Source organism: Thamnophis sirtalis, unplaced genomic scaffold (assembly GCF_051295495.1).
Source record: "Thamnophis sirtalis isolate CommonGarterSnake01/CBP01778 unplaced genomic scaffold, rThaSir2_p1.2 scaffold_3, whole genome shotgun sequence".
Classification (NCBI taxonomy): domain Eukaryota; kingdom Metazoa; phylum Chordata; class Lepidosauria; order Squamata; family Natricidae; genus Thamnophis; species Thamnophis sirtalis.
This window is the reverse complement of record NW_028261383.1, coordinates 10,887,304-10,909,703: the sequence shown is the minus strand read 5'-3', so window position 1 is coordinate 10,909,703 and position 22,400 is coordinate 10,887,304. Positions and strand designations below refer to the sequence as shown.

At 41.7% G+C, this 22,400-nt stretch overlaps 2 protein-coding genes across 2 annotated transcripts; both read right to left on the bottom strand.

The window, feature by feature from the left end:
* Positions 1 to 2,092: 2,092 nt before the first annotated feature.
* Positions 2,093 to 7,433, bottom strand: LOC148047161 (vomeronasal type-2 receptor 26-like). The gene is made up of 6 exons (XM_087707976.1): positions 7,273 to 7,433; positions 5,895 to 6,186; positions 5,097 to 5,705; positions 4,584 to 4,811; positions 3,960 to 4,086; positions 2,093 to 2,988 (listed from the first exon to the last, which is right to left on the bottom strand). Exons 1-6 carry the CDS (start codon positions 7,431 to 7,433, stop codon positions 2,093 to 2,095), a joined length of 2,313 nt encoding a protein of 770 aa, XP_087564102.1.
* Positions 7,434 to 19,159: 11,726 nt separating this feature from the next.
* Positions 19,160 to 21,960, bottom strand: LOC148047160 (vomeronasal type-2 receptor 26-like). Its single transcript, XM_087707766.1, has 2 exons — positions 21,846 to 21,960; positions 19,160 to 20,055 (listed from the first exon to the last, which is right to left on the bottom strand). Exons 1-2 carry the CDS (start codon positions 21,949 to 21,951, stop codon positions 19,160 to 19,162), a joined length of 1,002 nt encoding a protein of 333 aa, XP_087563892.1. The 5' UTR covers positions 21,952 to 21,960.
* Positions 21,961 to 22,400: the final 440 nt, after the last annotated feature.

Genomic DNA, 22,400 nt, shown 5'->3' with positions numbered 1-22,400 from the left:
CAGAGACCAGAAAATCAGCTGGCCAGTGGAAGGGGCATGCACATGCACAGTGGAGCTGAGCTGGGGCGATGGGTCGAGTGCCTGCAGAGAGAAGAACCCCAGAGGTTCTCCATCACAGCACTAGAAAATGTCATCTGGTGGAATTCAGGATTTTTGCTGCTGCACCCATCCTATGGAGCCCCATTCCCCAGAAGGCTGGTGACAATCTGGCTGGCCTCCCAGAAGGATTGAAGTCCTATCTTCTCCAATTGGCCTGTGGGGTGAAAGAGAGATATACACCATAAAAGGCCTCTACACTTCTTGAAAGCCTTTATTGAATGTCTTCACATTCTGAAGTGTTTTGAATGACTGTATGGCTGGTGTGTGTGTGTGTGTGTGTGTGTGTGTGTGTGTGTGTGTGTGTGTGTGTTTGGTACCATTTCTTTTTTAACTATAAGCCACCCAAAGTCACAAAGGTAAAATGAATGGCTATATAAATTGGAAAAATAGAAATGAAATGCAACAATTGCTCATTAAGAGAATATCCCAACCTAAAAAAGTCTACTAATAGTTTTCCCTGTACCATGGACCTCTGGAAATGTGATGATTTGGAGTTAATGCTTCCACAAGTTAGAGAAAGACCAAGAGAGTTTTGTTAGACGATAGTTCAACATTTTTAATGGAAAATGAACCTTCCAGTATGGGTAACTTCTGAATATAATCTATCTTTCTTTCTTTCTTTCTTTCTTTCTTTCTTTCTTTCTTTCTTTCTTTTTCTTTCTCTTTCCTTCTTTCTCTTTCTTTCTTCCTCTTTCTTTCTTTCTTTCTTTCTTTCTCTTTCTTTCTTTCTCTTTCTTTCTTCTTTCTTATTTTCTTTCTTTCTGTCTCTCTTGCTTTCTTTTCTGTCTTATTTTCTTTCTTTCTTTACTTCCATCCATCCCTCCTTTCTATTTTTCTTTCTTTCCTTCATTCCTTCCTTCCTTTCCTCCATCCTCCCTCGCTCCTCCCTTCTCTCCCTCTCTCCTTTCTTTCTTTCTCTCTTTCTTTCCTTCTTTCCCTCCCTCCCTCCCCCTTCCTTCCTTTCTCTCTCTCTCTTTCCTTCCTTCCCACCTCCCTCCCTCCCAATTCCTTCCTTTCTCTCTCTCTTTCATTCTTTCCTTCCTTCCTTCCTCTCCCTCCTCCCTCCCTCACTTCTTTCTTTCTTTCTCTCTTTACTTCCATCCCTCTCTCCCCTCCTCTTTCTATTTTTCTTTCTTTCCTTCCTTCCTTTCCTCCATCCTCCCTCCCTCCTGCTTTCTCTCCCTCCCTTTTTTCTTTCTTTCTCTTTCTTTCCTTCCTTCCCTTCCCTTCCTTTTTTCTCTTTGTCTCTTTCCTTCCTTCCTTCCCTCTCTCCTCCCTCTCTTATTTCTTTCCTTCTCTTTCTTTCATTCTCTCTTTCTTTCCATAGTTCATCCAAAAACTGGGGCTGACAATTATAGGAATCCTTGACCACTTCAAGATCTTGGACAAGATAAACCACCATCATTAAATAAACTCAAAGTAAATTTTAGAATCTATTACTGCATGACTTCTGCCCAACATGATTGGTCAAAGGGGAAAAGATTGTAGGAACACCCAGATTACCTGCCAGTTTCTGTATTACTCTCTGTTGTAGTTTTGGTACATCCAAGGGGCAGCAGCCACTGAATGTTTGCTAGTAGGCAAATATGTGAGTGGGTTGCTATAGTAGTGTGTACTGAGATGATGAGTGAAGTTTTAATCAGGGGACTGAGACTCTAGAAATATTAATGGAATGTAATTCTTGTCTATGGGAGCAGATGGTGATAGAGAGAAAAGCAGAGGATGAGATTTTGGAACTGTTTTTAAAAAATTCAGCAACATAAACCAAAACCTAATATTTTGTGAGAAAGGGAGAGGGAAGACTCAGAGAGGAGTTTGCTACATACTTAAATACAAGGAAAAAAGGTGAAATATGTTTATTGCAAACTAGTGCATTGTCATTTGGGATGCAAATCAAAAACAGGTGTATTTGTGTGTATGCATGCTTTTCTAGAAACTTTAAAGGAGAAAATAACTAACATTAGGGAAATCCTATGAAAAGTTCATTTCTGTTTTATTTTGACATCAAATATTCTTTTGTATTCAGCCCTGGTCTTAAAAAAATAATGTAGCACTTGGGGATGAAGATGCAGCCTAGCAGGCCAGTGCTTGAAGCCAAGATGGAGAAGATCTGTACAGCCACCATATATTTCCCCTTGGTGCTCAGGTAGGTGGGAATGAAGGATATCCAGACGCTGCAGAAGACAAGCATGCTGAAGGTGATGAGCTTAGCTTCGTTGAAGGCCCCAGGGAGATTCCTGGCCAGAAAAGCCACTGTGAAGCAGATAACAGCCAGGAAACCCATGTAGCCAAGGGCAAGGTAAAACATAGCAACAGAGCCTTGATTGCATTGGAGGATGATCTCTGCAGATTGTGAGTACATGTCTGACTCAGGGAATGGGGGAGACATGCCCAACCAGATGCTGGAGATGAGAACTTGAACACCAGAACAAGAAAGAATGATGGAATTGGCCAGAGTCTTCCCTAGCCATCTCTGTATATTATTCCCTGGTTTTGTGGCAAAGAACGCTAACACCACAGTGACTGTTTTAGCCAAGACTGTAGAAATGGCAACTGAGAAGATGTTGCTGAAAGCTGTTTGTTGGAGAAGGCAAGTAGCTTTCCTCGGCTGGCCAATGAATAGGAATGATGTCAAGAAGAAAAGCAGGAGGGAGATGAGGAGAATGTAGGAAAGGTCCCGATTGTTGGCTTTAACTATGGGAGTATCTCGGAACTTAATGAAGATTCCCAAGACAAAACCTGTTACTGAAGAGAGAAACAAGGAAAGAGAAGCTAGGATGATTCCCAAATTTTCTTGATAGGATAGTAAAGTTTCAGTCTTAGGTATGCATTCATCTTGATTGATGTTTGGATGCTGATCTGCTGGACATTTAGTGCATTTTTCAGCATCTGAAAAGAGAAAGATTAACATGTAAGATAACCTGAAAGATAATCTATCAACATAATCATTGAGAAGTATTTCTTCATCTTGTTGAAAGATTTCCTATCAATGACTTATTCAGCTTCAACCTCAATCATACACGAGCAAACAATTAATACAAACACAAAGTAATGAGTTTCCGTCTCATTGGGTATCTATTTTGAAGGGTGAGGGAAAAAATCGGCCTCACGTTTAACTTTAACATTGTTCCTATGAGTCCAGCTAGAAGAGGAAACTCTTGTTCATTTCACTCACTTAAACAAAAGACATTTCTCATCAAGGATGAGGCAGGGAGGGAGGGAGGGAGGGAGGGAGGGAGGAAGGCAGGCAGGCAGTGGTGGGATTCAACTGGTGCAACAACACTGTCCATTTGAAAACAGCTCTAAAACCTACCTTCTACTGCAGCCCCGGTGAGTAAAACAACTAAGGCACAGCAATCCACTTCAAACAAAGGAAATATAGGACAGACTAGTACAGGGTTGGGTGGGCGGGGCCAGCTGATTGCAAGAACTAGTGGTTCATGCGAATTGGTCTGAACTGGCTGAATCCCACCCTAGGAAGGGAGGGAGAGAGGGAGGGAGAATGGATGGATGGATTCAGGGCTGGACATGTTTCTGTGACTGTAAAACAAGGAAATTCATCCTGCAGTATTATTAGATTCAGGAAGGGAGGTAGGAGGATAGAGAATAAGAAAGCTTTTCTCCATTTTTTCAGAGGTACCAAGAAAACAATGGTAGAGGTTGACTTGTAAAAAGGACAAAGAACAAGAAATGTCACCTCTCTTCTAATTCTAAGGCTTCTTTAATTCCCTGTCTTTGAACAACTGACTCCTTGCTTAACCTTCAAGATAATTTCGTTCATTTATTATGGAAAAAAAGATTATTTAAAAAACAGCCATGCTTACTTAAAAAAAACCATTATAGACTTTGCAAACACCCACCTTCTATGGTGGAGATGGTTCCTTCTGCACAAGTATGACAATCATAGCAGCAGATGGGCTTCCCTTCTTGAGCTACCTTTATGAATCCAGTGCGACAGCTTTCCACACAGGTAGAAGGAGGGAAGGGCTGAGGAGAGAAAAGGAAATAAAACTCTGGATAATGAGATGGGTGACATACATAAAATACAATAATTGTTCAGTGATATGTATCAATCAATTTATGACTCACCCTTGTGGGTGGGAGGAAACAGGGTCATAATTGGGCCATAAATTTCATCGGGTCAGAACTGGCTTCACTTGGGTATGTGCCAATATTTTCCTCCTAATAAATAACTGGATTTCTTTTGAAGCTTGGCTCAAGGCTCATGATTTAATTAGGGCATCCATCGGAATCCTGACAGCATGCACATTTCATTTTGGCTAGGTAAACCACCTTATTTGAATGACCAGTCTACCTCACTTTCCATAGACTGAGTGAATCGTTTGCATGAAAATGGAAGATTATTGTACATGACCATTGGAATAGCCAATGAATAAATCCTCACTCTTGAGGCATTGAAAGCAATCCCACACCAATCCCAAAAGTAGCCACCTTCAGTGGAATAAAATAAATAACACTCCCACCTTGCTCAGCATTTCCACCTGTGAGATACTCTTCTGGTCAATGGATAATTTTAAATTCGGAGACTCCCGTTTTTCTAGATTCCCAGATTTCACTCTCCTGACAGTTTCATTTGGGAAAACAATAGTGCTCACAATGTCCAGGTCAACTGTAAGATGTCCTTCCTCATCCAAATATACTCCTTGTATGGAATTATTGTAAAACTGGGAGCTTTGAAGGAAAGGATGAAGCTGAAAAGAAAAGAAGATAAATAAAAATTTATGTTCATTAATGGTTCTTTTAAAATACCTCCTTCCTCTGTGTTGGGGGGGGGGGTTCTGAACATTTCTGTGTCTCAGCTGAAAAAGCAGGTTTCAATGTTAGATTCAAAAATATCCATAAGCAGAAGAATTATATAAGATTTGAGTTTCATGATAATTAAGTTTTTTTTTTCCAGAATAAGTAACCAAGGTATCCACTTATAAAACTATTTCCCATATTTGGAGAAAAAAAATGTCTAATGGGGAAAAAAATACCTGCCAAGCCTTTAGCCTTGGAGCTTCCACCTTCACACTCCTGTTCCTCATTGACCTCTTTGACGTGGAGGTATAAGCTGAATTTAGGGTCCTCCCCAGAGCCCGGATGGTGTTGTAAATGAGATAATTGTCCAGGGTCAGCAGCCGATCAATGTCCTCTTTCCTCAGAGCCACCAGTCTGTCTGTCTGTCTACATCGTCTCCAGACTTTTACTGAAAAGGCATTCTTGGGCAATGAACATCTAAAGGTTTTCTCCAAAAAGTCAGCTAGGATGTGATGAAATTTTGAAAAAGCATCATAGTTTGCCCATTTTGTTTTCTTTATCACAAAGGAGAAAATGCCACCTGTGTGTTTCAAGGGAGGCAGACCACTCTTAAAATCAAGACTGAAATCCCACTGAGCTGTGGTGATCCAGACTTTAGCTACAACATGTTGAGAAACATGTGTAAGTATGGCATCTACAATTCTCATTCCCAACAGGAACGAACTAATCTCTGAACCATACACAAACACATTAACTTTTACCCATGTGTAATATGCATCTGAATTGAAATTCATATCCGCAATGTTCAGTGTAAAACTTTGCTGTATAACTGCACAAATGCCATTCTTTAACAGCAAGGAAGACATTGTCCTCATGAACCTCTCCCCCCGGTCAGAAATGGAAGATGGTGTTTTTATGTTATAAGCAAAATGCAAGTTCTATCTTTTCCACAAAAAAAGCTTAGCTTTTCATTTGCAAAGGACCTCTTATTCAAAGTTGCTTGACTGAAAACTGTCTCTACAAGAAAGACACACCTGAGGGATTTTGTATGTGCCCAACATGGTAGAAATCTGGATGGAGATGCCAGTCTCGGCCTCTTCCAGAACAGCCACTGTGTTTTTCTGCCTTCCATACCTGTAGTTGGGCACATTGGCCTCCCCATCTGAAAGCAGGTCCAGCAAAGGATCTGTAGTCATTTCTACCTTGTAGAAATTTTCATAGATGTTATAACCCAGGGTGATGTTGGGTAAGAGGTGGCCCTTCTGGTTGATATCCTCGACAGCAAAAAGGAAGGGCAAAAATTTCCAACTAAGCCTAGTTGATTTTCTGCAGGTACAAATGTAACAATGAAAATAACATTTAGCTTTCATTCCATGGTAATACATTTAACACACCCAATCACAATTTTGCTTCCAAACAGTTTGCAATATTCCAATAGATTTATTTTTTTTAAAAAAGAAAAAAAAATGTAGAACATTTTAAATGACAAAGTAATATTTAAAATTCACGCTCCTAATTGGTTAAACTAGCACAACTTTCATGTGCTGGTTTTCTAGCAATTTGATCCATATCTGATGAACTGCTTCCTATATCTTAGTAAACATGGTCGATATACCACAAATTGTTAAAGACCAGATTATTATCAATTTAATGTTGATATATTTTAGGTTGTTAAAGATGAGATTATTTTTAGAGTCTTGGGTAGAGTTAAGGTTGAGCCCCTGTTCTATGGACCTATTTATTGTTTGGTGGGTGGGGGCATTCTTTTCCTGTTTTCTATTTTTTTCTTTTAATTGTAAACCATCCAGAGACACTTGGATTATGAATTGTACAAACAAGTAAACTAACTAAAGCAATCAATGAACCAACCAACTAATAGATTATTTCCCCCTTTTAAAAAAAAAGATCTTTTTGGTCCCTGGCATGAACTCATGAATGAACATGAGATATATTTTCCCTTTCCATAAATGTCTATGTTATTAATTGGAACGCATTCATCCAAGTAGCAAATTTCAGTGGAGAGAAGCAATGGTGGTGTGATCTCTGATGCATAGAGAAAATACAGCATTCAACTGTACTTGCACCAAGTCTCCCACAGATACCAGTTCAGCTCTGGAGTGGAATGGGAGAGAGATTCCATTATTTCTTCTGTGTCCACTCTGTGTCTAGCTCTGTTCATATCCAAGAATGGATCATGGATGGTTGGGGCGGGGGGAAGTATCATGATTGGTTTTTATACTTGAAAGCCTGAAATGAGTTTTATGATCTGCAGTCTGCATCAGGGACCCCAAAATGGGATCAAAGGTAAGCTAGCAAAGAGATTGGAGAGAGATCACTTTGTGTTTTTGAAGGGCAGGACATGTGTGACATATATTCAGTTGGCTGTAATGCAGTGCAGGACAATTCACTTACCTGTAGAATTTTGTTGAAGGACTCCTGTCAAAGCGTAATAATGGAAACCGAGCTTTCACTGCAGAGACTATGCCACTAATCATATGATCTCCTGGCTTGTAAAGATGCCCTGGGTCCACTTCACCCTGCTCCAGAGTCAGGAGGCATTTGGCTTTGAGCATCATACCAGATCCCCATGGGAAGAGAAACAGCAGAAAGAGAAGCAGCAGCAACATTTATTTTGTCCCTGACTGAGTCTTCTCTGTGTCACCTGCTTTTTAAGAGAGAAAAAGAAGAGATGGAAGAAACCAAGTTCTTTTTCTAGGGAGAAGTTGCAGATATGATCACAGTCACCCAAGAGACGTAAAAAGAATTGGCTGTGGTGTTGCAGTGTTTAGAATGCAGTGCTGCAGCTTACTTCTGCTGACTGCCAGCTGACTGCATTTCGGCAGTTTGAATCTCCCCTGGCTGAAAGTTGACTCAGTTTTCCATTCTTCTGAGGTCAGTAAAATGAGGACTCAGATTGTTGGGGGACAATACACTGACTGTAAAACTGCTTAGGGAAGGCTGGAAAGCACAGTGAACCAACCTAGAAGTCTAAATGCTATTGAAATTGATTTAGAACTACCCTAAGATTTGCTTTCTTTCCAGAGACATTTACATACTGAGCATTTCTCATGCAAACTCCACTCAACATTGATTGTGAGTCCGATGATGACATCAGAATGTTTTCTGATTGTCTGTGTTAAATTTGGGGGAAATTTGCAGAATGGTCCCTAGAGTCCTAACATAAAGACAACAAATAAATCACTATGATTTTGATAATTGAACAGAAGAGAACTTTCAGCTCCCTGCACCCTGGATGAGTGAAAGGGCTAAAGGGGGAACTCACATATGTGGCTCCAAACTTTGAGGGTGGGCCATGAGGGAGACTAAAGAGGCTGGCTCAATTCTTTAGAATAAAACATTTTCAGAAAAAAACTGGGATAAAGAGAGATTTTTGTCTGAAATGCTATAGAGTTTCCTGCCTAATCAGGGGGTTGGACTAGAAAACCTCCAAGGTCCCTTCCCACTCTATTTATTCTATTTTAATGTCTGATTAGCAAGTAAATCTGAATTGAGTTGGAAGGGACTTTGGAGATCTTTTAGTCCAAGCTCCTTCTTAACCTCCTGGCTTTTCTTCTAGTTTCCTCCCTTTACCATTTGGATGACAAAGTTGTCAGTTAGGAATCTCTATGATCTCCCACATGCTGCAAAATTTGTCTCCCAGTTGATATCAGGGTAATTGATGCATGAGTCAAAAAGAGGGCTGTGAAAATATTTACAGACCTCTCACATCCTGGACATAAATTGTTTAAACTCCTACCCTCAAAATGATGCTGTAGAGCACTGCACACCAAGACAACTAGACACAAGGACATTTTTTTCCCTGAATACTATCAGTCCACTAAACAAATAATTCCCTCACCACTGTCAAACCATTCACTAAGGTTGCATTACTATCACTATTAGTCTTCTCATCATTCCTATCACCCATCTACTCCCACTTATGACTGCAGGACTGTAACTTTGTTGATTGTATCCTTACAATTGATATTGATAGTGATTGTTTTCTATTGCTTATTTGTACCCTATGACTATCATTAAGTTTTGTATCTTATGATTCTTGAGAAATGTATCTTGTCTTTTTATGTACACTGAGAGCATATTCACTAAAGAAAAATTCCTTGTGTGTCCAATCACACTTGACCAATAAATAGCAATAGCAGTTAGACTTATATACCGCTTCATAGGGCTTTCAGCCTCTCTAAGCGGTTTACAGAGTCAGCATATCGCCCCCACAGTCTGGGTCCTCATTTCACCCACCTCGGAAGGATGGAAGGCTGAGTCAACCTTGAGCCAGTGAGATTAGAACCGCTGAACTGCAGATAACAGTCAGCTGAAGTGGCCTGCAGTACTGCACCCTAACCACTGCGCCACCTCGGCTCTTCTATTCTGTTCTATTCATGTGGATTCTAGATTTTCATCCTTAGTTTTGTGTATTTCTGTAGAGATGCAATGATCTTTTATATACAGTGTAATGTAATTCTACCTCCTCTTTTGTTCGGTCTGTTTCTTTTGAATAGTTTGTATCTTGTACAGGTTTTTTTCAGTCCATTCCCAAGAAGGGGACAAAGGCTAGGTCCCTCCGGACTGTCTAGAGAAAGATACTCATTCCATGGGTTCAAGGCTTTGCTGCCTTCTCATGGAAATCTTGCCTATGAAAATCCCACTGTCAAGACTGAACTGCTTTGTTTCATTCAAATATTGCTATTCAACTTGCCAATGAGCTGGCAGGGGGGAGGATGAAATGGAGAGCTGAGAATGTGTGCACAGACCACGAGAGCCTGGAAACCATCAAGGTCATGGCTGCAGATGCTTGAGGAGGAGCTGGACTGTTCCCATAGCAAACAGATATCTCATAATTAGACTACATGATCATCCAGTGGTGAGGAGAAAGGGAAGCTATTGTTTTAACTAGGCGAATATTTCCGTGGGAAAACCAGACCTGGTTTTGATTCTTCAGTTCCAAAATGTGTATCCAATAAAATTTTACTTTGGGGAATTCAAGCTCCTGAGAGTGTTTACTTTTTGGGGGTGTGCTAGTCAGAAAGTTGATACCCATCTTTAAAGGAACTCAATACATATGTATACCTATGAAATTGTATATGAGCAACCAATGACTTTTAGGCTTTGAACTAACATCCTTCCTTGAAGTTGTTCATTCTGACTTTGGATGTATTGAATCAATACAAAGCAAAGAGTCAAGGCTCACTGCAGTGTTTAGTAGACAGTATGTACTGAATGGAGTCAACTCCAGAACAATAGTAAGAAGGTCACTGGTGCACACAAAGGATGAGCTTGTATTTATACATTTGAGAAAGGAGGGGAAATGATGTATACATCATGATGTATTCATAGGGAATAATGTAATAGATCTCAGTTTTCTCCCTGCACTTTTCTTATTGATGAGAACAATGGTTTTAGAAGAAAGATTTGCATCTTTAGATTCAGGGGTTGCTATGGGAATGTTCTCATAAAACTTATCATGGGCCTTGTGGCCTGCAAGGTCACATACTTTATGTCTCAATTGTCTGTTAAACAGTCCCATTCATATGAAAAAAGATTTCTTTTCAACAATTCAGAAATTTCAGTTGGTGCAAATGCAGCAGCACAGGCAGCTATGTGTTTAACTCTACTCCACAAACTGCTTTATTTACCTTTTTTTCCCCACATGCAATTCAAAATGCTGGTGATACCCTTTAAACCTCTTCATGGCATGGGACCAGGTAATAGGAGGGACTGTCCCTTCCTAGTGACATCTATCCATTCTGTCAAGTCCAGCAGAAGAGACCTGTGGTATGTTACATCCATTGCAACAGGGGATGTCAAATTCAAGGCCCGCTGACCTGATTTGGCCCACGGGGTGCTTAGATCTGGCCTGCGGGGTCACCTAGGAAACAGCAAAGGTGCCTCTGCCAGTGAAAATATGGTCCTCCTGGGCTCTGTTTTTGCTGGCTGTTGCAGCTGGAAAAGGTGTTCGGGAGTCCAGTTTAGCTGGCCGAGTGCTCAGGCTGCCCCCCCCCCCCAGGATAGTTGTTAGCGGAAACTCGATGCCCTGTGCTAAATGTTCTAATTCTGCTGGTCGAATTTGATGATGCTTCGGCAGAATAATTTGGGTGTAGCTGGTCTAAGGGTAATCTTAGTCAGCAGCCCATCAGAAGCTTGGCGGCACTTCTGCCCGTGGTTGCACTTGGAGTGATGTCCTGGTAAAGGAGGAATTGGTCTACCCATGTTTGCCAATCTCCTGGCTCCATCCTGGATAGGGCTTCATTTGCAGATCATACAATTCTCGCCACCTGTCCATTACTGGCTGGATGGAAGGTGCGACCAGGGTATGTCTGATTCCCTGGGTAGCTAAGAAAGTCTCAAATTGGACGATCATGAATTGGGGCCCATTGTCTGAGACTAGGATGTCGGGCAGACTCTGGGTCAAGAAAAGTCTCTGTAGTGCCTTTATGACCACCTCGCTGTTGTAGCAGCCACGAAGACTACCTCTAACCACTTTGAGTAACCACAAATACCATAAAGACATGGCCATGAACTGGGCCAGCAAAATCAATGTGCACCTTCAACCAGGGTGACTGAGGCCATTCCCATTCCTTAGCGAGCATCTCTGGGGGAGCTGGTCTGGACAGCTGGCATGGTGTGCAGGTAGCCACACGGTCTTCTATCTCCACATCCATGTTAGGGCACCACATGTAACTCCTTGTCAAAGATTTCATCTGGATAATTCCCAGATGCCGTATGTTCAAGGCCTCTAATACTGCAACTTGCAGTTTGGGTGGAACAATCACCCGGTCCCCCCACACAAGACAACCCCACAACACAGATAATTTGTCTTTCTTATTTACAAATGATTTGAACTCAGATCCCACCGGCTCCTTGGGGTCACCCCTTCCACATTCAGTTCAAAACTTGAGAGATGGCCTTGTCTCTCTCTTGGTGGTGGGCAACCTCGTTGAACGACACTGGGCCAGCCTCGAGGAAGTCAATGAGTAAAACCGGGGTTTCAGGGATCATCCAAAAGTTTGGGTAGTGGACACTTGCTGAGGGCATCAACATGGCCCAGAGTTCTCCCTGGTCGATGAACAAGGTGGTAGCTGTAAGCCACAAAGAAAATTGTCCAGTATGTCATTTGCGGCAACAGCGATGCCGGAGTTGGTTGGTCCCCAGCCAAGAGCCCCAATAGAGCTTTATAATCCATGATGATTTCAAAATCATAGCCATACAGGTATTTGTGAAACCTCTTGAACCCAATTACTGCAGCCAGAGTCTCACAGTTCAGTTGGCTGTAGTTGCACTTGGCAGCTGACAGGATAATAAGCGATGAGAGCTTCAGTTCCATTGGAAACGCAGTGGCTGAGAACCGCCCCAATGCCAAAAAGAGAGGCATCACAAGTCAGGACAAGTGGCAGCGTCTGGTTATATTGGACCAGGAATGTGTCCGCTGACAGCAGCCCTTTACCATGGTAAATGCAGTGGCCTCAGTTCTGTCCCAGGTCCATCTAGTGTTCTTGCCAAGGAGATGATCAGCGACAGTGGCTTTCTGCTTGACAAATACACTGTAAAAATTGAGAAGTCCGAAGAACACCTGCAGCTTGGTCTGATTGCGAGGTGAGGGGTCTTCCTGGATTGCTTTAATTTTTTTTATTTGTTGGGTGAATTCCAGAGCCATTGATCCAATACCCCAGGAATTCAACCCTTGGTACGTTAATTTGGCATTTTTCTTTTTTTTCAAGTGGAGGCCTTTTTATCTAATTCTGGCAAAAACTCTGCTTTTTTAAAAAAAAGTTTTTATTTTTTAAACAAACATAAACAAACAAAACACACAACAAAAAAACATCTTCTATTCCGTACAGTGTGTCGATTGGTTACAAGGTTTTTGTGCATCCTTTCCATAGTCATCCCCTTAAATTTTATATAAAGTCACATATTGTCAATCAAATATATTTGTGGACATCATTATTATTATAGTACTTCATTTGTTTGACTGTCACTATTATTTCATCATTTTAAACAAGGTATTCTAAATATGGGTTCATTTATATTATAATAATTCATTACATCATCTTCAACATGTCCAATAATAAGTATTTTATTATATCCTATTTTAAATCATTCTATTATTTTGGTGTTGATAACATTCTCTAATAGATTTTCGATTCCATTTTTTTTAATCTTAACCACTAATTAAATAGATCCCATGTTCTATAAAATTGTTTATTTTCTTGTTCTCTAATTTCATATGTCAACTTACTCATTTCAGCACATTCCATTGCTCATATCATCAATCTAATAAATATGCATACAATTATTATGATTATTAAACAGTCATTAAATATAACTATTATTACATCCTTTTTATGTGAAGCATACAAAGTTTGAAGTAAATTTATATTATGGCATTTCATTACATCATCCTGGACTCATCCAATGGTATTACATCTTTGTATTCTGTTCTGTTCTGACCCTCCTTCTCCGTCCAGGAATGAAAGCCAAAAGCCACATAACTCAAAAGGTTTCTTTTAATCAGTCCCGGCTCTTGCTGGCTGCGAGCCCAAATAAACAAAGATAAGCATGCGGGCAGTAAGTCTCACAAACCTAGGCATAGTGACTCCTTTGTCCTTTAAGCTGAGTAGACCTAAGCCTGTTTGCCTCCTGATACAACTCCCAAATACTTTCAGGAACATTTCCTTTGATCCAATGCTCTGCCGCCACCTGGTGGCCAACCAGTCTCTCCTCGCCCTGCTTGGCATCGACACCCTGTCCAGGGTCCTCCACCTTCTCCAAGGCCAACTCATAAGACCGCTCTCTGTCGGAGTCTGGCGGCAGCTCTAACGGCTCCTGCTGGGCCACAACACTGTTCTATATAGAATTGTTTATCTTTTATATATATATATATAAAAGCTTTTCCATTTCATCTCCATGGTCCTCATTTACAGCTTATATAAAATTCCATATATCAATCTAGTATATATAAATGCATTATTATCACTATTAATCATTTATTTGACAATAACTATTATTACTTTGTCTTATACATAATACTCAAAGTTTAACTAAGTTTAACTTAATTTTATTGTGACATTTCATTTCATCATCCTGTATCCTTCCAATAGTAGTGAAGTCCAATATCTCTTGCCATTTGTAGAATTTGTATTCTAAGTGTTTTCTTGATAAGTCTTATGTGAACTTCTCTTTGCAACTTGTTATTCATTGCATCTTTTATAAAGACTCAAAATCCTCCATCTGTTCCTTTCATCAGCTTGCTTTTGGTTATCACTGGTGCTTCTGCCAAAGATACTCTCATTGTTTCTGCCAAATTTTCTCCCACTTCTTTATCTATATTTTAAAGCATGAGATAGAGATCCAGTTTGTCTACCTCTCCTTTCAGTATTCCATACATATCATTTCCCTCCACTCTTGGTTTTCTGTCAGTATCAACAATTTTCTTATCACTTTGTTCATATTTTTTCTGAATTTTTGACTTCTATCTTCAAGTTTCATCATTGTTTCATCAATATTCTCAATTCTTCCCTCCAATTTTTCTGTTCTTTGTGGTATAATCCCCAGATTCTTTTCAAATCTTTCTGTGCTTATTAGGACTTTTTGGATTTCCAGCATAATTCTTTGCAAAGTTATTTCTTTTTCTTCTTAATATTACGCCATTTTTCCAAGTTGTAAACACTGCCAATAGGACATCCAAGACTTTTTGCTAAATTTCAAATAAATTCAGTGTAATCTTTCAAGTCAGGGATTTCTCTTTACTTGAAAAGAGCACCTGTATAAACAAGATTTCTCTCTATCCCTTTTGATAAGCAAAGCCAATGACCTTGAAATAACAGATGTAATCAAGCCTCCAGCCTCTAGATGGCAGTGTTACTTATTTTTCCTCTGCTTTTAGCTCTTTCTTTAAGCTTTCTTTGAGTTAAGAAAAAATGGTAAAAAAGGACAATCCTGCCATGCGTTGAAGAAAAGATAAGAATCCTTAATCCACAAATACAAAAAATAAGAAAAAATAGAAGGAGGAGGAGGAGGGGAAGAAGAAGGGGGAAAGAGACCAGCCCAATTTAAAAAGTAAGAGGCATTTGTAAAAGTTTCATCTATAAAAAAGAAACAATTTTTTTTAAAAAAAGATAACACAATAGTTGTATTCAGGCTAATCTGCCGCTTACTCGCTTCTGTCTTCAATTTTATCTTTACTCTAAAACTTTTGGGTATTCTCTTCTCTAATAGTGAAATATATCTCCCCAATTTCAACACACTCCTGCTATATGGCCGGGGTGGCGGCATGCACTTTAAAGTGCCGTGCGCCGGGCTGGGCGAGTCCTGGAAGATAGGCGGGAGATGGTGCAGGCATCCGGAGCCCCTTCTGTCACCATCCCTGCCAGGCAATCTCCACGCCCACCGAGTCTCGCTCCAGAGACTTTTTAAACAGAACACAGGATCTGCGCTGCCTCTCATGGGGGGGAGAGGAGGAGGAGGAGGCAGGAGCCACTCCGGAGCCTGAAAAAGGCCGGCAGGCGGTGCTCATGGCTGGCCGGGGGAGCTGGGCTGCCAGGGAGGGGGAGGGCAGAGCAGCCACTGCCGGTCGTGCCAGAGGGGCATGGGGGAGGGGGGCTGGCACGTCGGGGTCCAGGCTGGGGCACCTGATGCTGCTGCTTTGCCAACGGAAGGAGCGGCGGGGGCAGCGGAGCCGTCGGACTCTCCTCCCATCTTCGAACTCACTGAATTAGCGGCAGACCTGAAAGAAGCAGGAGCTTCTCCCTCTTGTTGATGTTTTGCACAAACACATTTGCGGCTTGGAAAACAACTTCTGCTGCCCCAGCCAGGCCTGCGTGTGGCGGCGTCTGCAAGCTATGCCCGGAATCCTTTCACGACTCACTCTTCCTCATTTTCACTGCACATCACTGCCTGGCAGTCTGTGCAGCTGTTTTTTTCAGTGGTATTGTGACTGGAAACTTGTTCCTGCAGACTCTTGTGATGTGCCCCTTGCGATCACAGCATTGGTAGATTGCATCCCAGAAATGGCAGGCAGATCATTGATGGTTGTCCCCAAAGCCAGCACAAGATGGGAAACGGGTTTCAAATTCCTGCACTGTTTTCTGGTCGTCCGTGCGCCTGTAGCAAACCTTGTCCTTGCTGTCAGAGAGGTCTCACTCAGCAGTCTCTTGATGCACTTCAGTGGTTCTGCACATGCTCCTGGGGTTGTTCTGCCTTTGCAGCATTTCCATTGACTTGGTCGAGGACGCCGCTGCTCTAGCCTTGTCCAATGCTATTTGGAGTGTCAGATTGGTTTTCGCCCACAATCTTCTTTGCAGGCTGATGTCTTGAATGCCACAAATAATTCTGTCCAGCAACAGTTGCAAAACTCACAATATGCTGTGTCCCTGCAAAGCACAACAACATATTGGTTGATAGTTTCACCTTCCTTTTTGTTACGGAGGTTGAATTCGTGCCTCCACACATATTTTGATGGTTTGGGAGCATAGTGCATCCATAATGTATGTTGAAGCACCAACCAAGTGACTGTCTGAACCGGAGTTGGCTCGCATAGGTCCTTGGCTGTGTCGAATACCTCTGGCCCACAGTAGCTCAGGAACATAGCTCTCTTGTGGTTCTCAGGGAGGCCGAGAAGATCATTAGCTTCCAGGAACCATTCAAACCTCATCATATATGAGTCCCAGTGCTTGGTTGCTGGGTCGTAAGGAGCTGGTGGGGCATACGTCGTCATCTTGTCCAGTCAAGGCAATTTTGAATTTGCCTCTGGCTGGATTGTTTTGCTGGATTGTCAGTAAGCTCTTTTTGTGCCTAGTTGCCTTCCAGTCCCACCTTCGTCACTAGTGTTAGATCAGCTGAACGGAAGATGCAGACTCAGGCTAACAGTAACAACAACTCTTTATTGGTGCAAACTATGTACAATCCAGCAACCTTCTGTTTGACAGCATTCCTTTTTATATGTCTTAGCCAATCATCATTCAGTATTTTCCCATCAGAGCGGAGGAACTTGGTGGAACAAACCATACTGGCTGTCAGTATGTAACAGGCACCCCCAACATGAATGATGTCAAACTGGCCACGCCCACCCTGGCAACTCCCCTAAGGTCAAATACAAGCCTGAAGTGGCCCTCAATGAAATCACATTTAATACCTCACACTAGAGAATCTCATCTTCTGAAATTCAGAAAGAAGGCCATTTTTGCTGCTCCACCTGCCACATGGAACACCATTCCCCAAAAGGTCAAACTGGCCCCAATCTGGTTGGCCTCCCAGAAGGATCTGAAGTCCTGTCTTTGCCAATTGCCCTGGGGATCAGAGAAAGAGATGAACCTATAAAATGGATGTTCTTGAATGTCTTTATTGTACATCTTTTCATTTTTAACTGTTTTTACTGCTTTTATTGCTTGTGTGACTTTTTTGTGTGTGGTACAGGGTTGGGTTCTGTCAGACATCACTGCCGGTTCACTTGTGGGTGAACACTACTTCCGGTTCACTCATGGGTGAACTCCATTGCAGGTTCTGCATGCACAGAAGCAAAAAACAAGATGACGGTGCCCGGAGAACCAGATCGGGGCATGGCAGGCCTGGGTCACTGCCTGTTCCAGCGACCCAGGCCACAAAATCATTACTAGTTTAGCTGCATTGTCCAAACTGGTAGGAACCAACCACTGGTGTGGTAACATTTATATGTTAACTGTAAGCCAACCAGAGTCACAAATTTGAGATGAGCGGCTATAGAAATTGGAAAAAATAGAAATGAAATGCAACAATTGTTCGGTTAACAGAATAGTGCAATCTAAAAAGAAGTCTACTAGCAGTTTTTCATGTACCATGGAGCTCTGGAAATGGGGCTTTCCCAAAGTTAGAAAAAGATCAGAAGAGTTTTGTTACATGCTAGCTCAACTTTATAATCTTACCAGATGAATGTGGAGGTGTTTTTCTCAAGATGGGTAACTTCTGAACAGAATACTGATTTATTTGTTGATGTATGTATTGGTGTATTTCTTGATGTATTTATTTATTTTTTACAGGATTTTATCAAAAAAAAGGTGGGCCTGACAAACACTGAGATGCTTTGCCTCCTCAAGATCTGGGACAAGATCCGTCATGAAATAAACTCAATGTACCTTTTGGATCTATTAAACCAAGTCATCTGCACAAAAATGATTCTTCAAATCTCAAACATTTGTAGGAGACAAAAGGAACACCCAGTTTCTGTATTATTCTATGTTGTTATTTGGGAACATCCAAGGGGCACCAGCCACTGGATCCCTTCTAGTAGGCACATATCTGAGGGTGTTTCTATTGCACTGTGTACCAAGATGTTGAATGATGTTCTAGACAAGGGAATGAGGTTCTGGACACAAAAAAGTGGAAATATATTTATTAAAATGTTTATAAGTTTCTTTCTATGGGGATGCAAAATAAAAACAGGTGTATGTATGTGTGAGCACTGTTTAAAAAATTAGTTTAGTTTAGTTTAGTTTATTGACATTTATAGGCCGCCCTTTTCCCTGAGGGGACTCAGGGCGGCTTACAATCAATGGGAAGGGAGTGTAGGACAAAACACAAGAAAGAAAAAAAATGTGAATAAAAAAAATAAACCGATAAAACACAACATTCATTCAGCATTCGGGTGGGGCAAGGTTCGGATCTTATCCCCAGGCCTGACGGGATAGCCAGATCTTGAGGGCTGTGCGGAAGGTCTGGATGGTGGTGAGGGTACGAATCTCCACGGGGAGATCGTTCCAAAGCATCGGAGCTGCAACTGAGAAGGCTCTCCTCCGCGTAGTCGCCAGTCGGCACTGACTGGCAGATGGAATTCAGAGGAGGCCTACTCTATGCGATCTGATGGGATGGAGGGAGGCAATTGGCAGAAGGCGGTCTCTCAGATAGTCAGATCCACTACCATGGAGGGCTTTGTGAATGGTGAGTAGCACCTTGAAGCGCACCCGGAGATCAACAGGTAGCCAGCGCAGCTCACGGAGGATCGGTGTTATGTGGGCGAACCGTGGTGCGCCCACGATCGCTCGCGCGGCCGCACTCTGGAATAAATAAACTTTAAATGTCCATTAAATTTAAGTGTCCATTAAATTTAAGTGTCCATTAAATAAACTTTAATGGACACATTAATTTCTTTGACGTATTTACTGGATATGTGGGGAAAGGTGATTTATAGGTTTATTTCTATTGTGATGTAAAATGGAAACAGTCAAGCTCTTTAAGGAACTTTAAAAGAGAAAATAATATCTTTGAGTTCTAACTAGCATCTTTAGGAAAGTCCTATGAAAAGTTCATTTCTCTTTTATTTTGACATCAAATGTTCTTTTGTATTCAGATCTGGTCTTAAAAAAATAATGTAGCACTTGGGGATGAAGATGCAGCCTAGCAGGCCAGTGCTTGAAGCCAAGATGGAGAAGATCTGTACAGCCACCATGTATTTCCCCTTGGTGCTCAGGTAGGTGGGAATGAAGGATATCCAGACGCTGCAGAAGACCAGCATGCTGAAGGTGATGAGCTTAGCTTCGTTGAAGGCCCCAGGGAGATTCCTGGCCAGGAAAGCCACTGTGAAGCAGATAACAGCCAGGAAACCCATGTAGCCAAGGGCAAGATAAAACATGGCAACAGAGCCTTGATTACATTGGAGGATGATCTCTGCAGATTGTGAGTGCATGTCTGACTCAGGGAATGGGGGAGACATGCCCAACCAGATGCTGCAGAGAACAACTTGGACACCAGAACAAGAAAGAATGATGGAATTGGCAAGGGTCTTCCCTAGCCATCTCTGTATATTATTCCCTGGTTTTGTGGCAAAGAACGCTAATACCACAGTGACTGTTTTGGCCAAGACTGTAGAAATGGCAACTGAGAAGATGTTGCTGAAAGCTGTTTGTTGGAGAAGGCAAGTCCCCCTCCTCGGCCGGCCAATGAATAAGAATGATGTCAAGAAGGAAAGCAGGAGGGAGATGAGGAGGATGTAGGAAAGGTCCCGATTGTTGGCTTTAACTATGGGAGTATCTCGGAACTTAATGAAGATTCCCAAGACAAAACCTGTTACTGAAGAGAGCAACAAGGCAAGAGAAGCTAGGATGATCCCCAAATTTTCTTGATAGGATAGAAAAGTTTCAGTCTTAGGTATGCATTCATCTCGGTTGATGTTTGGATGCTGATCTGCTGGGCATTTAGTGCATTTTTCAGCATCTGAAAAGAGAAAGATTAACATCTAAGATTACCTGTCAACATAATCATTGAGAAGTAATTTCTTCATCCTGTTGAAAGATTACCTATCAATGACTTCTTCAGCTTCAACCTCAATCATACATGGACAAACAATTGATACAAACTCAAAGTAAACCACTCCAAACTCGATCTCAAAAAAACTGGAAGTTAGGAAAACTCTTTTATCAGCTCCCACTTTGGAAATGTCGATTTCTACCTTACTGTTTTAGTCAAGGAAAGTGGACAGCAGTAACTCTGGCTGGTGGATTCCATTGTTTCAGGATCCAATCTGAGTCAGTCCATCTGCAAGGGCTCCATCAATGTTAGGAATATAATCTAACGGTTGGGTTGGCAATATATAAATCATATAGCAATGCTGTACCTGTTTTTTTACATCATATGTAAAATGAGATTGGTTGCTGTTTTCCGCAATCGGCCATAAGAGGGAGCCAGAATGACTGATAACTCTCTGTTCGGTAGATGCTGGGCTGATCTGATCTGAGTGTTTTGGAAGCTGGAAGTGCCGTGAGCTATTGTAAGTTTTGCAACTGTGAGCAAACTTTGTGTACTGGACTGATTATATGGATACTGGACTATGTTATTTGGATTATCCCTTTACTGAGAGACGTTGATGACTGACTGTCTTATCCGTGTATGACTTGGACTGTTTGATGGACTCTGATCCCTCTATTTCCAAAAAAGTAAAAGCCTATTTAAACTGCAGTGTCTCTGTATGCTGGTTTGTGTGTTCTCCAACACAACTCTCACAACGCTTCACTGAATGTACTCGCTCTCCCAATGTGGAGCTTACCTAACAATCAAAATCCAAAAGCTTGGAGAGCTAAACTCTGGTCCTAGTGATTGACTCAAATTGCATCCTGCAACGTTTTTTGCCTTCATTCTTCTGTTTTTTTTTTATTCTCCCACCAATTCCAGGAAAGCACACACAAGTGGATTCTGTCTCATTGGGCATCTATTTTGAAGGGTGAGGAAAAAGATCAGCCTCACTTTTAACTTTAACATTCTTCCTATGAGTCCAGCTAGAAGAGGAAAATCTTGTTCATTTCACTCACTTAAGCAAAAGATATTTCTCATCAAGGATGAGGCAGGGAGGGAGGGAGGGAGGGTGGGAGGGAGGGAGGGAGAGAGCAAGGAATGAAGGCAGGCAGGCAGTGGTGGGATTCAACTGGTGCAACAACACTGTCCATTTGAAAACAGCTCTAAAACCTACCTTCTACTGCAGCCCTGGTGAGTAAAACAACTAAGGCACAGCAATCCACTTCAAACAAAGGAAATATAGGACAGACTAGTACAGGGTTGGGTGGGCGGGGCCAGCTGATTGCAAGAACTAGTGGTTCACGCGAATTGGTCTGAACTGGCTGGATCCCACCCTAGGAAGGGAGGGAGGGAGGGAGAATGGATGGATGGATTCAGGGCTGAACATGTTTCTGTGATTGTTAAACAAGGAAATTCATCCTGCAGTATTATTAGATTCAGGAAAGGAGGTAGGAGGATAGAGAATAAGAAAGCTTTTCTCCATTTTTTCAGAGGTACCAAGAAAACAATGGTAGAGGTTGACTTGTAAAAAGGACAAAGAACAAGAAATGTCACCTCTCTTCTAATTCTAAGGCTTCTTTAATTCCCTGTCTTTGAACAACTGGCTCCTCGCTTAACCTCCAAGATAATTTCATTCATTTATTATGGGAAAAAAATTATTTAAAAAACAGCCATGCTTACTTTAAAAAAACTTTATACACCTTGCAAACACCCACCTTCTATGGTGGAGATGGTTCCTTCTGCACAAGGATGACAATCATAGCAGCAGATGGGCTTCCCTTCTTGAGCTACCTTCATGAATCCAGTGCGACAGCTTTCCATACAGGTAGAAGGAGGGAAGGGCTGAGGAGAGAAAAGGAAATAAAACTCTGGATAATGAGATGGGTGACATACATAAAATACAATAATTGTTCGGTGATATGTATCAACTCGCAAAGCATCCCTGGCCTGCTCTCGAGTTGCCATAGGCAAGAAGGGAGGGGAACTGATGGAATAGCATGGCAATCACAACCAGAACCATATTCCACACATATCTTTCTCAAGGCTGTATTCCAGGTTACCCGCAACAGCCAGAGGGTGTGATCTCTACAGCCCGTGAAAGTGCTGGGTTGGGGAATGTGATTTATGACTCACCCTTCCGGGTGGGAGGAAACAGGGTCATAATTGGACCATAAATTACATGGGGTCAGAACTGGCTTCACTTGGGTATGTGCCAATATTTTCCTCCTAATAAATAACTGGATTTCTTTTGAAGCTTGGCTCAAGGCTCA